Raw genomic sequence first — 13,458 nt, 5'->3', positions numbered from 1 at the left:
TACTGGATCTTATGTATGTCACAGTGATATGTTTGAATTCTTTTAAAAAACTGAGCAGCCTCATGATGGTTTCCATACCACATCATTGCTTTAGAACATCATAGATTTTCTTTTGGCAATAATAGCATTTGGTGGTAATGCTTGATGCATTTAATTCCTCACAACAGATATTGTAATGCTCCACTGCCTAGGAACATTTGGTCTTCTCATTATTTAACAGCATCCTATTCTCCATTCAACTATTTAATAATGCATGTGTAATTTGGTGCAGTCTCTGTAGGATTTGGAGAAGTGAAAATTCCTCACATCATAGATTATTCTTGTATGGATGAGTAACTTGCATGCTTGTTAAAGTGCATAGAGGAGGTAACTCTAGTTATGCCTTCTATTGTAGCTTTTTGCATTCTGTCCACTATTGACCGTCTTGGTATTTATGTTCTATGGTAGAGTTATGTAGTCCTCCGTTGTTTTGAAAATTTCAACCTTTTAGCATTTGTGTTTTATCAGTGTTCTGTATATTTGGTCTGTTGTGACCAAGTGTTTAGAAAGCAGCCTAAAATTTCAAACAGTTCTTTGGGATCCTTCCTTGGTACTTTGGTAGACTTCTCTCTCAGGAGTCATGGGCATTTCAGCTTTCAATTCTACATTAGTACAATGAAATATACAATAATTTTTTTCCTTTCTTTCTCCTCTTTTCCTTGCCCTCTTTTCTCCTTACCTATTTCAAATTGTTGAGGCTATTTAGTACCTTTTGAATAGCTTCTTAAATCATCCATGGAAGTTATCAGAGAGGAATCCCTTGAGAAAGAGTTGTCAGGACAATGTCCATGAAGCATCTTCATTGCTTGGTGTCATTAATCTGAGGGATACAGCCACAGCACCACCAACAGCACCCTAACTGGCCTACATGGAAAAAGGTATGCGAGGGCTTGAGAAATAGAAGAGAAAAGAAAGTGAAATACAACTTAGGAAAGGCTCAGAGATGAATTATCAACAAACATTTGCATCATTCAGACTATTGTTATAGTTTTTTTAAGATTTTATTCTAGAATATAAGCTTTGTAAGAGCAGGGTCTGTGCTTTGTTCACATTATCTCCTTGGTGCATTAGGTAGCACCTAGTACTTGTGAATGCTCAAATATGTAGTTTAAAAATATATGACTAGCAGTTGGTACATGAATCTCCATCTATTGAGTGTTTACGCCATGACAGGTACTATGCTGGACATTTCACATACTGGTTAAAATATAATCCTTGAGGTGAATATTATCATCCCTTTTTTTAAAAAAAGAGATTTATTTATTTGAAAGGCAGAGTGGCAGCAAGAGAGTGAAAGACAGAGAGAGATAGCACTTTTATCCACTGGTTCACACCCCAAATGTCTGCAACAGCCATGTTCTTGACCAGGCTGAAGCCAGGAGCCGGGAACTCTATCCAGGTCTCCCATGGGGTGTTGGGATCCATGTATTTGAGTCATCATCTGCTTCCAGGCACATTAGCAGGAAACTGGGTTGGAAACAAAGTAGTTGGTATAATATGGGTGTCCCAAGTGTCCCAAGTAATGCCCACTCCATCATCTCAATTTTAATAGATATTTAAAACTAAGTCCTTGAGAAAGTGACTTGTCTTGTTAGTATGTGGGGCTTCCAGCCTTCTTTCTCTTCCTGTGCTTGATGTTATGGGCAAAATGTTTGTGCCCTATCTCCCCAGTTTCTCCTAACCCCCAGTGTGATGATACTAGGAGATCTGAAGGTAGAGCCCTCATGAATGGGATTAATGCTTTATAAAAGGGGCTCCAGAGAGCCCTCTAGGCATCCTGGAGTCATGTGAAGGAGGGCACCCAGAAGATAGACATTTGCAAGGCAGGAAGAGGACGCTCATCAGGACCTGGCTGTGCTGGCACTCTGATCTCACACTGCCAGACTCCAGATGCATGCAAAATAAATTTCTGTAGTTTGTGAGCCTTCCAGTCTACAGTAATTTATTATAGCAGTCTGTAGTGACTAAGACACTTGCTTAACTTGTTTCTCTGACTTCACTCTCTCAGGAAAAAGCCAAGCTCATGAATTCTTGCAAGAAAAATAGAAAAACAGAACAAAACCCTACAGTCTTCATGATGTTATCCATATGGGTAGGAATGAGAGAGTAGGGGACATGCCTTATGTGGGATCACATAGGACTGGAACTGAGTTAGAGGAGAAGAGGGGATTGAAGGAGCAAGGTCGGGGACAGGATGGAGGGAAGGTGAATACAATTGGTAAGGTAGAAGAGTGAGAGCTACTGGGAGTTAATAAGAGCTCCTGTGGCCTAAGTGTTTGATTCTCTGAAACAGGAAATTGTGTCAAGACTGAACTTCAGGAGGAGTAAATACTTCTGCTAGTTTAACAATGGTCCTAGTTTGACTAGAGCCTCTAGGATTCCTAGACTTCAGGGTGTAGTGAAAGATGTATCTGTGTCCATGGACTCTAACCCTATGTTACTCATTCCATTAGGGCCTGCCTGCTGCTGGCCTCACGGGTACCACAGGTTCTTTCCAATAACTTTCATCAAGCTTATTCTTAATCCAAAAGCATCTCTGTGCCAACACTCCCAGTCCTCAAGTCTGGGTCATTGCCTGACACTCAGGATTTGTGGCTCTTTGGTAAATTATCTAAGACCAGACCCTGCACCTGAACATTGATTCTCCCCCTCTTTCTCTTTTCAGGGCCTTAAAGGAGGTAATATTCCTCAACTTTAAAGGTGCCCTGAGGATCAGTTGAGGTTAACCTTTAGATAGGATTGGTTATTCATGAAGTTTATAAGCCCAGGCATTTAGCTTTGAAAACTTGTAGCCATTCATATATTTCTCAGTTATTTTTTTTAGCTTACACCTTATGCCAGATACTATTATAAGTTCTGGGCATATAGCAGTAGACAAAATGAACAAAAACCTTGCGCTCATGGTGTGTGAGAGAGTGAGGGAGAGAATAGAAAGGGGACAAGGCAGTCATGGGACGTCTGTTCATGTAATTAGTACCCTCTAGGTGGCTCTTAGGACTTTAGTGTTGGCTCTAGTCTAGGTGAGGGGGCGGGTGGAGAGTTTGGGCAGAAGAGATGATGTGCATTTCAGAAGGAGGCCTCTGGTAGCTGTGCTGAGGACACAGAGTGGGAGTGGCCTAGTGGGAACAACAGACTGGTTAGCAGGGCAATTGCTGTAATTCAGAAGGAGATACTAAGGTCTTGGAACAGAGTGGAAATGGCATTAGAGAGTGGAACTACTGGTGAGACTCTGGCTATTTTTGAAGGGAGAGCCTAGGATTTGCTGTGGATCTGACTTGGGGCATGAGAGAAGAGTCAAAGATGATTCTAGCATTTGGCCTGAGCAAATGCACAATGGAGTCATCCTAGGATGAGATATTGAAAGACTATAGGAGAAACAGGCTCAAGGGGATGAAGATTAGGATCAGTGTTAGGTTTGGGCTGTCTGTGGAACACACAATAGAGTAGATCATTGGATAGGTTAGTCTGGACTTGAGATTTGAGGTCAGAAATAAAATCCAAGAGCTACCATCACATGAATATTTAAAACCATGAGGCTAGGAAAGATCATTAAGAGAGTATAAACTAAGAAGAAAAGAGAGGCAGTTGAGCCCTGGGATTCTAACATTAAGAGGTCAGGTTGATGAATCTGAATTATGGAAAGAGGGCCAACGAGTGCTCAGTGAGATTGAGGAAGAAGTTGTGAGCCAGAGTGAAGGAAAGCCGGATCTGAATGTATTCCAGTGGGAATGGGGAAAGGAAGAGTGTGGAGAACTTCATGACAAGTTTTGGTGTGAAGTGGAACTGGGAAGTAGGATGGTAGCTGAAGGGGAAAACTCAGTCGAGAGGTGTTTTTGTCTATTGGTTTGTTGAAGAAGAAACAGCAGCAGAGTGTGCTGTTAGCAGTGATTCGGCAGACGGGCAGATTGATGACTTGGAGAGGGAGATGAGGATTGCTGGAGTGGTGGCCTTGAGGTGCAGATGGGCACTGTGCTGGGGACTGAGTGCAGATGGCAATGGGAGCCTGTGGAAAATCTCTCCGGGTTGCTTCAATTCTTTTTTCCAGTGAGGTGGGAAACAGGTCCTGAGAGGAGAGGGGAAGAGGCGACTGCCCCAGTTTTTGCTTTACTCCTTAGTCAGTTAACCATTTCTGCTGCTTCTAATGTTGGAATTCTCCTTGTGTCCCTCCCTCATTTCCATCACTACCAACCTCAGTTGAATTCGGTCATACCACATCTGTGTTGTCGCTGCCAGCCTTACTTGAGCTAGATCGCACGTCTGTGTTGTGGCTTTACAGTCTCTTAGCCACCAGACTCAGTTCCATTGCAGGCTTCAGGCAAACACGGCTATTGGCTAACTCTTCCTAAAATACGAAACTCCTGCTATCAGAGTCCTGCTCAAAACCTTCCTTGGCTCTCCCTTGAAGAGGATAAAGTCCACTTCCTCACCGAGGGCTCCAGGACTCTCGCAAACCACTTTTTCTGCAGGCCTGCTCATTCCATCTCACAATGGCCTGGGCTCATCACTTCTACTTCCATACCCCTGGTGGCATAAAGTCCAGGGAAACTACCAGTCCTCTCTGCCTACTTTTCCTCTTCTGTAACATGAGGGTGATAATGGTAGGAGGTGGGGTTTTTTTTTTTTTATCTGATTAATCACAACTTATTTAAGAGTTCCTGACATAGTATAACTATTCTGACTCCCACCAAGCCCCTTGTCTCTTTTTTCCTAATCAAATGTTCCTAGCTTCTAAGATACCACATGCCCATCTTCTCTCACACTGCTTTTCTCCTTGGTCTTTGATGCCTATGCTGGTCTCTCTCTGCTGTTTTTCCTCCTGTTACTGCACGAGCAGATATTCCCTGCAACGGTGACTTGACTGCCCATGTTGGGATGCCCCATCTCTTCAGCTGGACTGAACTTCTTGAGGACAAGGGCCGCATGCCTTAACCTCTTCTAGCTGTCCCCTATTACGTTGTAACACCACCAGGGCCTTGGGTTTTACAGGCCCTTCTGTCCATTCAACATGCTGAAGAAGTAAAACCCTCCTGTGTTCAGTCCTGAAACCTACAATGTCTGCCTCTCCTGGGCCTGCTTTGGCAGCAACGCTGTCCCGTCCTCTCTCCTTTCTGGCACTTTTCAGAAGGGCTGATTGGTTCTGTACTCACCTGCTGCCCCAGCCCCCTTCCCTCCGTACCGTCCAGGATTAGGAGCCTGTCTCTTCTTCCCTTCAGAGAACAGTTGCCCATTTCCCGGCTTCTTTGTTTCCTCCTTTCGTCTCTTTCCCAAGATACCTTTGCTTTGAAGAGGCTGCTGAAAAGGAGTGGATTATTTCATTTTTTATGATCAGCGAAAGAAAAGTAGGAGCTTCATAAGGAAAATTGGCAAGATCTGAAGTTATTTGCATTTCATAAGAATCAAAAGTTTTCTAAGTTTTTTTATAAAAGGAACTTTCAAATATACCAAAAGGGGAAAAAAAAATTGATCCGAATGTTGAAACACCTGCTGCAGATCTGGGGGCTTTGAATTTAGCAGCTTTAAGTTGGGACCAAGAAATTCTCTGAATTAGAAACATGTTTGCTCCTCTCTGGCTCTGTGCAGCATTTCAACCCCAGCATGCTCTTCCCTTCCTTTCAGAGTATAGCCGAGCCAAGGAGCTCGTCTGCGTGCCTGTGGATGTGACAGACACTTTGAGATGTTTCAGAGAGACCCTGGAAAAATCCAAATATCACAACAGATCAATCCGCCACAGCAGAAAGTTGCTTTCATTGTTTCTTGCCCAGACACAAGGTAAAATGCTTGCTCTGCACCGCTTGAGCTGGACTTATGTGGGGTCATGGCCCTGGGGGGGAACCACATTCTGCCCTCATGTTTCTCCCCTCCTTCTGAGGTCCCCACTTCTGCCTTTCCCATTCTTCTCGTCTCCTGGATCTCATCCTCTCTCTGACACCAGCTGAAGACTTTCTCATTTACTTGCTTTTATGCCTGATCAGAAACCAGCAAACTCTCTTGAGTACAGTAGATAGGAAAACACTATTAATTTCTTGGTTCTGTATAGTTAGGTTCTCAGTTTTCTTTGTAGGGGCGATCATGTGGTCTTCTTGTTTTGTGTTATAAGTGGGCAGCTTGAGTCATACAGAGTTCAGCAGAACATTTTTACCAAAACACTATTCGTCTTAAAGAACTGGGTGCATTTTTCAGTGAGTATTAACAAGATTTCTTAAGATCATAGTTTTCATTAGTAGAGATTTCTCTTAGCTTACATTGATTTGTTTTCTCCCTTCTCAGCATCTATCAATTTGTGAAATTAATCAAAACTGGCCTTTGAGTGGTCAGGTCATAACCTCAGTGAAGATATACTCAAATTTAGGCTGAGAAAAATGAATGATCTGTTCTTAGGTAATTTTGAACTTAAAAAAAATCCCAATTTATATTTATGATCCTTGCTGCTCCAGTTTATCAGAATGTACTTAAATAGACTGAAGTAAATAAACTTAAGTGTATTTTAAATTTATTAAAGATAAATTTAAACTTATACTTAATAAAGATGTTAATTTCCACTGAACCTGTCATTTAGAAATTTGACCATTTTTTGCAGTCACTTACAGTTTTATTTATTAATGTATTTATTTATTATTTTTCTCCAATAAAAAGTACTTTTTATGATATGTATTATATTCTCAGGGTTTCTGGCTGTATTGTCCAAAGATTCATATTATGATAAATTAACTCTCCATATCATGTTTACTCTCTTGCAATTACTCCATACAATAACAAAAGCTTAGGGTATGAATTTTAAAAAGCAAACACAATTCCTAAGAGTGGTTTACACCAACCGACTCTGAATCTTACCTGGCACCAAAATATTCTCAAAAGTTTATCCCTAGTCCTCAGGCTGTAGACTTCAAAATCCCTATTAACTTCTTTGTCTGCTACTTTTGACTACTTGCCCTAGCAGATTTTTTTTCTATTTTTTTTTCCCATGTATGTTCTTGATCTTATAAAGAGTTAGGTTCTTTCCCATTTTTTTTTCGGTCTCAAGCCAGAATTACCTATGTGTTGCTTCCATCCCAGAGGTTTCTGCCCCAGAGGCAAACTAACATCTTACTGTTGGAAACTATTAAAAAAAAGGCAAACTCAAACTGTGTAACTTCCACCAATCCCCAGGAGAAGCATAGCATTATCTCCACATTTTGCTTTCTGGCTGACTGCCCCTCTGTAGTGCTCTTTACGAAACAACACAGGCAGAGAGCCCATCCACCCACACCCGGGGTCTTCAGAAACTCTCCTGGTTGCTAAGTTTAAGGAAACGGTGCCCTTTGCGCTGCAAATAAGTCTCAGCTCTAAGCAAAAGTCGCTCCAGGCTTCTCTCTTTCCATGTCCTCTACGTCTTCCCATCATTTCCCCTTCTTTCTGCATTTTAAATTCCTTTTCCTTTATTTCCCCCCTGAACTTAGGTGAGAAAAACATAAACAACTTAAAATTCACTTCTGGAAGAGTAGAATTTTCCCTGGGGACAGAAGAAATGCACATGTCCACGCCACCTGACCTTTCTCAAGAGCACTTCAGGGTGTTCAGTTCCGTGGAGAAAAGCAAACTTCCCTATTCACAGCTGGGATTGGTAATTTCTTCTTTTCACCAAACCATTGGTAAGATTTAACTATTATGCATTCATTTTCAATAGGACTGTCTTCATTACTGTTTAGATTTCATCTATCCCCAAAATGTCACCTGGAAGATTAGGTTAAAGAGCTTGAACATTCATGACACCCTTATAGGCAGTGCAGGGTCCCCTCCTGTTGACATCTTCCCTGGCCCGGCCATCGCCACTGTGAGATGCCGGGCAACCCTTCTGCCCATCCTGCTTTGACGGGGACTGTGAACCCCTTCAGGGCTTAGGGGCACTGTCACGTGCTATCATTCTATCCCTGCTGGTTCCTTTTTCCTGTCTTTCTCCTTGATTGGCTTTTCCATAAATTCAGTAGAAATGATAGACCTAATGTCCCCTTTTTTGATAACACTTTATAAGTTCTCTTTTATTTCCTAAAATAAAATTTATATTTAATATATTCTTCCTATGCACATTGTTTCCAAAAAAATTATGAAACTCTCAGAGGATAAGCAGAACAGAATCACTTTATAATGAAAGAATCTGTGTTAGTATGTAAATGTTCTGGCATTTGAAATGATGACGAAGTAGTTTGCTGCTTATATCCTGCGTGTGGAATCCCCAGGAATGTGACAGTACAGATGCAGACTGCTACACGGGTGCTGGCTTGGTGACACAAGTACTGTCAGCATTGTTAAGTTGGGTAGTATGATTTTCTAAAATAGCAAATAACTCTTGGAAGAGTCTGGACAAAACAGTGCTACAGTGGTTGTGTTTCTAGAAATTTCAGGACATTTAGCATACATGCCAAAATAGCATTTTTATGTGTAAAACAGATAATGTTCGGCTCAGATGAATAGCTTTTTAACATTTTTCTACACTAGTGGGTAAGTTTTTGTGCATTGTAGGCCTTTCAGAATCTCTGGTCTTTACCAAAATGCCAGGAGATGCCCTACTGTGACAACCACCACATCCGTTTCTCAGATTTCTACAATACCCCCTGGGGGACTGTACATTTTTCATTAAAATTAAAAACCACTGCCAGTTCTGCAGACAGTTTCTGTTTGTTTGCTTGTTTTTGGCTACACATCCCTGAATTCATGCGATTGTTATAAAACCAAAAAAATTACATGCTATTGAAGATACGTTTTCTGTGTAAAAAGAAAAATCTGATATGCTAGGATCTTGTCACCTCTCTGCTAAACAAACAAACCCTCTTAGCCTTCCCCTCTGCTATAAGATAATGTCCTCACGTCTTTGTACGGCATTCAGAAGTCTCCAGAATACAACCAGCACTTCCGTTTTCAGACTTCCAGTTTATCCTGTCAAGAAAAATAATCGTATCCCAGCTACATACCTCATCTCTCTGTATTCTCAGCCCAATATCCCTTCCTTGCCTATTCTGTTTCTCTTCTTCACCTTATCTACCTGCCTGCCTTTTATTCCACTCTCTCCAAGAAGCATCTTTGTTTCCTCTGTGTTAGACCCAATTTCCTACTTCTCTGTGTTCAAATAGAACTTCGTTTACTCTCTCTCTGTGTATATATACTGTGTGACATTTAAAGGCACTATTAACTTGCAGTTTTCTTATTGCAATCTACACAGTTAAGGAATAATGCAGTTTAAAATATTCTTGTAAATATAAAGGAAATATTTCTGTCGGAACTGACATTTGTTCTTTCACTTGATTAAAAATACAGATGTTCTCCATGCAAGCAATCAAAGAAGTCTTAAAGTTCAGGCATTGCATACACTTGGGAATCTTCTCATCTTCGCAGGGAAGAAAAGGTAGATTTTTGAGTCAGTGGAACAAGGGCCAACTTGCTTGTTTCCTTGAATAAAAAAAGTGATTATTGGGAAAATATTGTCTTTTGTTAATTTTTGTCTGACAATAATATTTACATTGCTGCATTTCATTCATCAAATGCTACCTGAGAGCAACTGTTATGAGCAATGAATGGGTTAAGATTATTCTCTACTATGTTAATTGAGTTGTTTCTTTGGTGTATTTGCTTTACCTTTTGAAAGCTAGATTTAATAACTGCTCCCAAGATGTTCTGCTCTGTGACTTCACCTCTGTTTTAGGGCTGCGTTTAAGTGTTGGTGTCAAGCTCTTGATGACATATTCAGAAAATCAGATATGCTACATACGTGGAAAGAATTTGGCACCTCACTCAGCCGTTCACGCTCAGGTTTCAAAGACTACAGTGAGGAATTTCTATCAAAAGTTGGCATTTGGGGCTGTTTGCAAGGAGCAATGATCTCAGCGAAGATAGCACAGTAAGTATGATGAGGACAGAATGACCCGCAGTGTGGCTGCTGGCTTCCTCTATGGGGCACCGACCTGTGCTCCGTGAGGGCCTCAGACACACTGGATTCCTGGGCAGTTGTAGCCTTATCGTACAGGATTATGCTGTTTCCTTATTTGTGATATTTATCATTTATGACCATCTTCTCTCCCCGTAACACCTCTGATTGCCCAGCACATCAGTGCCATGTGGATACAGGCCTTTGCTTTATTCAATGGTTTCTCCCAGTGCCTGGCAAGGAGCTGGCATCCAATAACTACTAGTTGATTGAAGGAACAGTTGGTATGGGAGCAAGAGGAATAGTTTGGAAGGAGGCTGACAGGCCTAAGACTGTCCTAGTAACCCTGTGTCCACATCTGCAAGCCATGGCAGTGAGAATGATGTGACAGACTGGGTTACGCTCCCTGAGTGCTCCCTGTGCTAAACATCGGGTTATCTGCACAGAGAACTGAACCCAGATGGATGTTATCCACAGAAGCTGTCTGGGTTTGTCTAAGTAAGACTTAGTAGAAGATAATGTGGTTTATAGTCTCCAATGTGAGTTACAGGACTCACACACAGAATTCAGACTCGTTTAAAGGACATAGAATGAAACACTAGGAAATGGAGAGATCTTATCTTAATTTTTGGTGGAAAGATTTACCATTTTAAATGGCTCCCAAATATTTTTCCAATGACGAAATACATTTTTCCAATTTTGAGGGGTAATTATTTAAACAAACTTGTCAAAAATGTTAATTACATATCTCCTTTTACACAAAAATTACACTTCTCAGGATTTATTCAGTGGAACTAATAGGATAACTGCTCAAAAGAGTAGACAGAAAAATAGACATAAGAATGTTTACCTTAGCATTGGAAAAAATAAAATGAAGATTAGTATTTTATATAAGTCTACTCATAAACATTAAAGCTCGTTAAGATAATGATTTAGATCGTTACATCTGTGAATGAAAAATTTATTTATAAAATAGTATGTTTTGCATAATTCTAGTCTTCATATACATGTGTATATAACTATGTATAGAAAAACGTTTAGAAGAAAATTGACTAAAATGTTACCAGTAATCATGTTTAGATGGTAGGATTAGAGAGGAATTTTTAATTTTCCTCATTATATTTTTCTTATATTTCATGCACACATATTCTTATATTTTCCATGTCTTAGATATATCTGGAAATATACATATAGAAATATTTTTGGAAAACTGTTTACTAATCAGCTTTTCTTATACTTGTTTAGATTTATTAAGACCTCAAACATTAAAAAGAGAACCGACTGCTGCATTTTGTCTGCCCTACTCTTTCAGGTAATACTCTATGTGTGTTTTTGTATAGCAGTATGACCAGTAAAGATTCTGCAAGAAAGTGCAGTGGTTTATCTATTTGTAAATCTCACAGGTGCCTGTGGAAACCCTGAGGAACTTGCACCTTTAGTATTCAACAGTCTGTTTTCCCCTTTAGACTAGACAGGAAGCAGTTTTAAAGGTAGGGAAACTGAGTCTCCTGCTGATAGTAAGATCCTGTTTCTGGTGACTGATGTGAAGGCCCAGCCGACTCCAGACGGTTGCCTTGGGTTGCCTCATCTCCAAAGTTTTCCTTGTTTCCGTGTCATAAAATTCATACAACGAAGGCAAGAAATAAGTTGAAGACAATAGAAGAGAAGTATTTGCAGCGCTCAGGATTTTGGGTTGACTTCACTGAGGAAGAAAGGACCTTGTATCTGGAGTACAAGACAGTCTGAGAGGCCGGGATGCAGCCGGGGGCCTTCACAGTCTACTGAAGATCCTGTGTGCTCTGAAGGATGGCCATGCTTGTTCTGTGCATCAGACAGGGCTGGGAGTTTCTGAAATCTCGCCACACGAGTTCTTTGGGGGAAGGCTTCCCTGAATGTAGGGCCAGACATGTCAGTTTTCTTACGTACCATGTACCTCTTGGTTGTGCCTCAAAGGTGGGTGGTCAGGGATGCAAGAGGAATGCTTATTTGACTCTGGCTCCTTACATTGCATTCTTTATGTTCTGATACACCTTGTTCTTGATAATGCTGTTTGTGTTCTAGAACATACGTGGCTTTTAAAACTCTTTGACTTTTTGTCTAATGTAGATATAATTTCTCAGTAATGCTGCACCTGAAGTAAAAGCCAGCTGCTCGGATTTATTTTAAAAGCCTGCTAATTCTTTTTATGATTTGAAAGCAAATTTGTGAAATAAAAAAATTTGACAGCTCCATAGCACTGTAGAGTAGGATGATTTGTAACCTTAACAAGCAATCTGATTGAAATTCTTTCCTGATAAACATGTTAAAATTATTTTGTAATGTATTTGTCATCTAGAATTCTTAACTGGTTAAGATAAAAGGATAACCCCCAAATTTAAAATTTGGTTTTGCGGACCTACCTTGTTTCCCTGTCATGTAGTATGATATTGATCATCTAAATTACCCAAGAGGTGTTAGTCCCTTGAATAGATCATCTTTCTACTTACTGCTGTTAAGTTTGGAATTGCCTTTGCATGATTTACACCTCTGCCATGCGTCGTCAGTTTCTCTATTTATAGCATAGTGAAATGGGAAGAACATAGATTTTTGAATTAAGTAGTCATGGAGTTGAATCTTCTTTCTGCCATCCTTAACTATATGACCTCAATAGGTTATTTAAGCCTCAATTGTATCATTTTTGAAATAATAATCCTTCTGAGGGTAAGTTATGAATGAGATAACATTCATAAAGAATTTACTAGCATTGCCCAACAGAAAAGTGACCCTCAATAAAAGGTAGCTTAACTATAAATTCTTCAAAAAGAGTGATTATCCACTTCCCATGGAATTTAAAAAACTCATCTTGAGTGATAAAATGCTTGGTACCGTTCATGATAATAATGATAACTACCATTTTTTATAGAGTGCAGTGTGCTAGGCATACACCAAGCACCTCAGGAAGTAATACAAGTACTTATTTTTGTTATTGTTTCATCATTGAAATTGTGACTTGCAGCTCCTTAATCCACTTGTCTTCATTTTCAGGGTTTGCTTAGGACCACACTTCCAAATCCTAAAGGTGAATGTACCTATGCTCAATATGAAATCACTCAACTTCTTCCAGGGATAGAGCTCTTCTCAGACAGATACAGGGCTGATATTTGCTCTGTGGTTGCAAGTCTGTATTATGTTACACGTGAATTACATTTTGCTAAACAAAATCTCATAGTAAGTAATTCATAGAATCAACAAATCCTAATTCCTTGTGGTATTATAGCTCCACTTATGGTTCTCAAATTGTGCTAATATTCTTTTGGTCAGTTCTTAACTTTTAAACACTATAAATTTAGGATTCTTATCTATATGTCATAAAAAATTAATATTCTTGGGGCCAGCGCTGTGGCACAGTGGGTTAATGCCCTGGCCTGAAGCGCCAGCATCCCATATGGATGCCGGTTTGAGACCTGGCTGCTCTATTTCTAATCCAGCTCTCTGCTATGACCTGGGAAAGCAGTAGAAAATTGCCCAAGACCTTGGGCCCCTGC

The 13,458-nt window shown here is 40.3% G+C and overlaps 1 protein-coding gene across 1 annotated transcript in view; it reads left to right on the top strand.

Moving 5' to 3' along the window:
• Nucleotides 1-13,458, top strand: part of CFAP54 (cilia and flagella associated protein 54) — a 360,163-nt gene that overhangs the window by 166,934 nt on the left and 179,771 nt on the right. Inside the window, exons 40-45 of the mRNA XM_062202023.1 lie at nt 5,656-5,808; nt 7,476-7,667; nt 9,328-9,415; nt 9,713-9,907; nt 11,180-11,246; nt 12,959-13,141. Of these exons, the coding sequence (XP_062058007.1) occupies nt 5,656-5,808; nt 7,476-7,667; nt 9,328-9,415; nt 9,713-9,907; nt 11,180-11,246; nt 12,959-13,141 (878 nt within the window). The remainder of the gene's footprint in view (nt 1-5,655; nt 5,809-7,475; nt 7,668-9,327; nt 9,416-9,712; nt 9,908-11,179; nt 11,247-12,958; nt 13,142-13,458) is intronic.

This window comes from Lepus europaeus, chromosome 10, assembly GCF_033115175.1.
Source record: "Lepus europaeus isolate LE1 chromosome 10, mLepTim1.pri, whole genome shotgun sequence".
In the NCBI taxonomy this organism is placed as follows: Eukaryota; Metazoa; Chordata; class Mammalia; order Lagomorpha; family Leporidae; genus Lepus; species Lepus europaeus.
The sequence above is the reverse complement of the archived record's forward strand: the minus strand, read 5'-3'. Positions and strand labels throughout refer to the sequence as shown.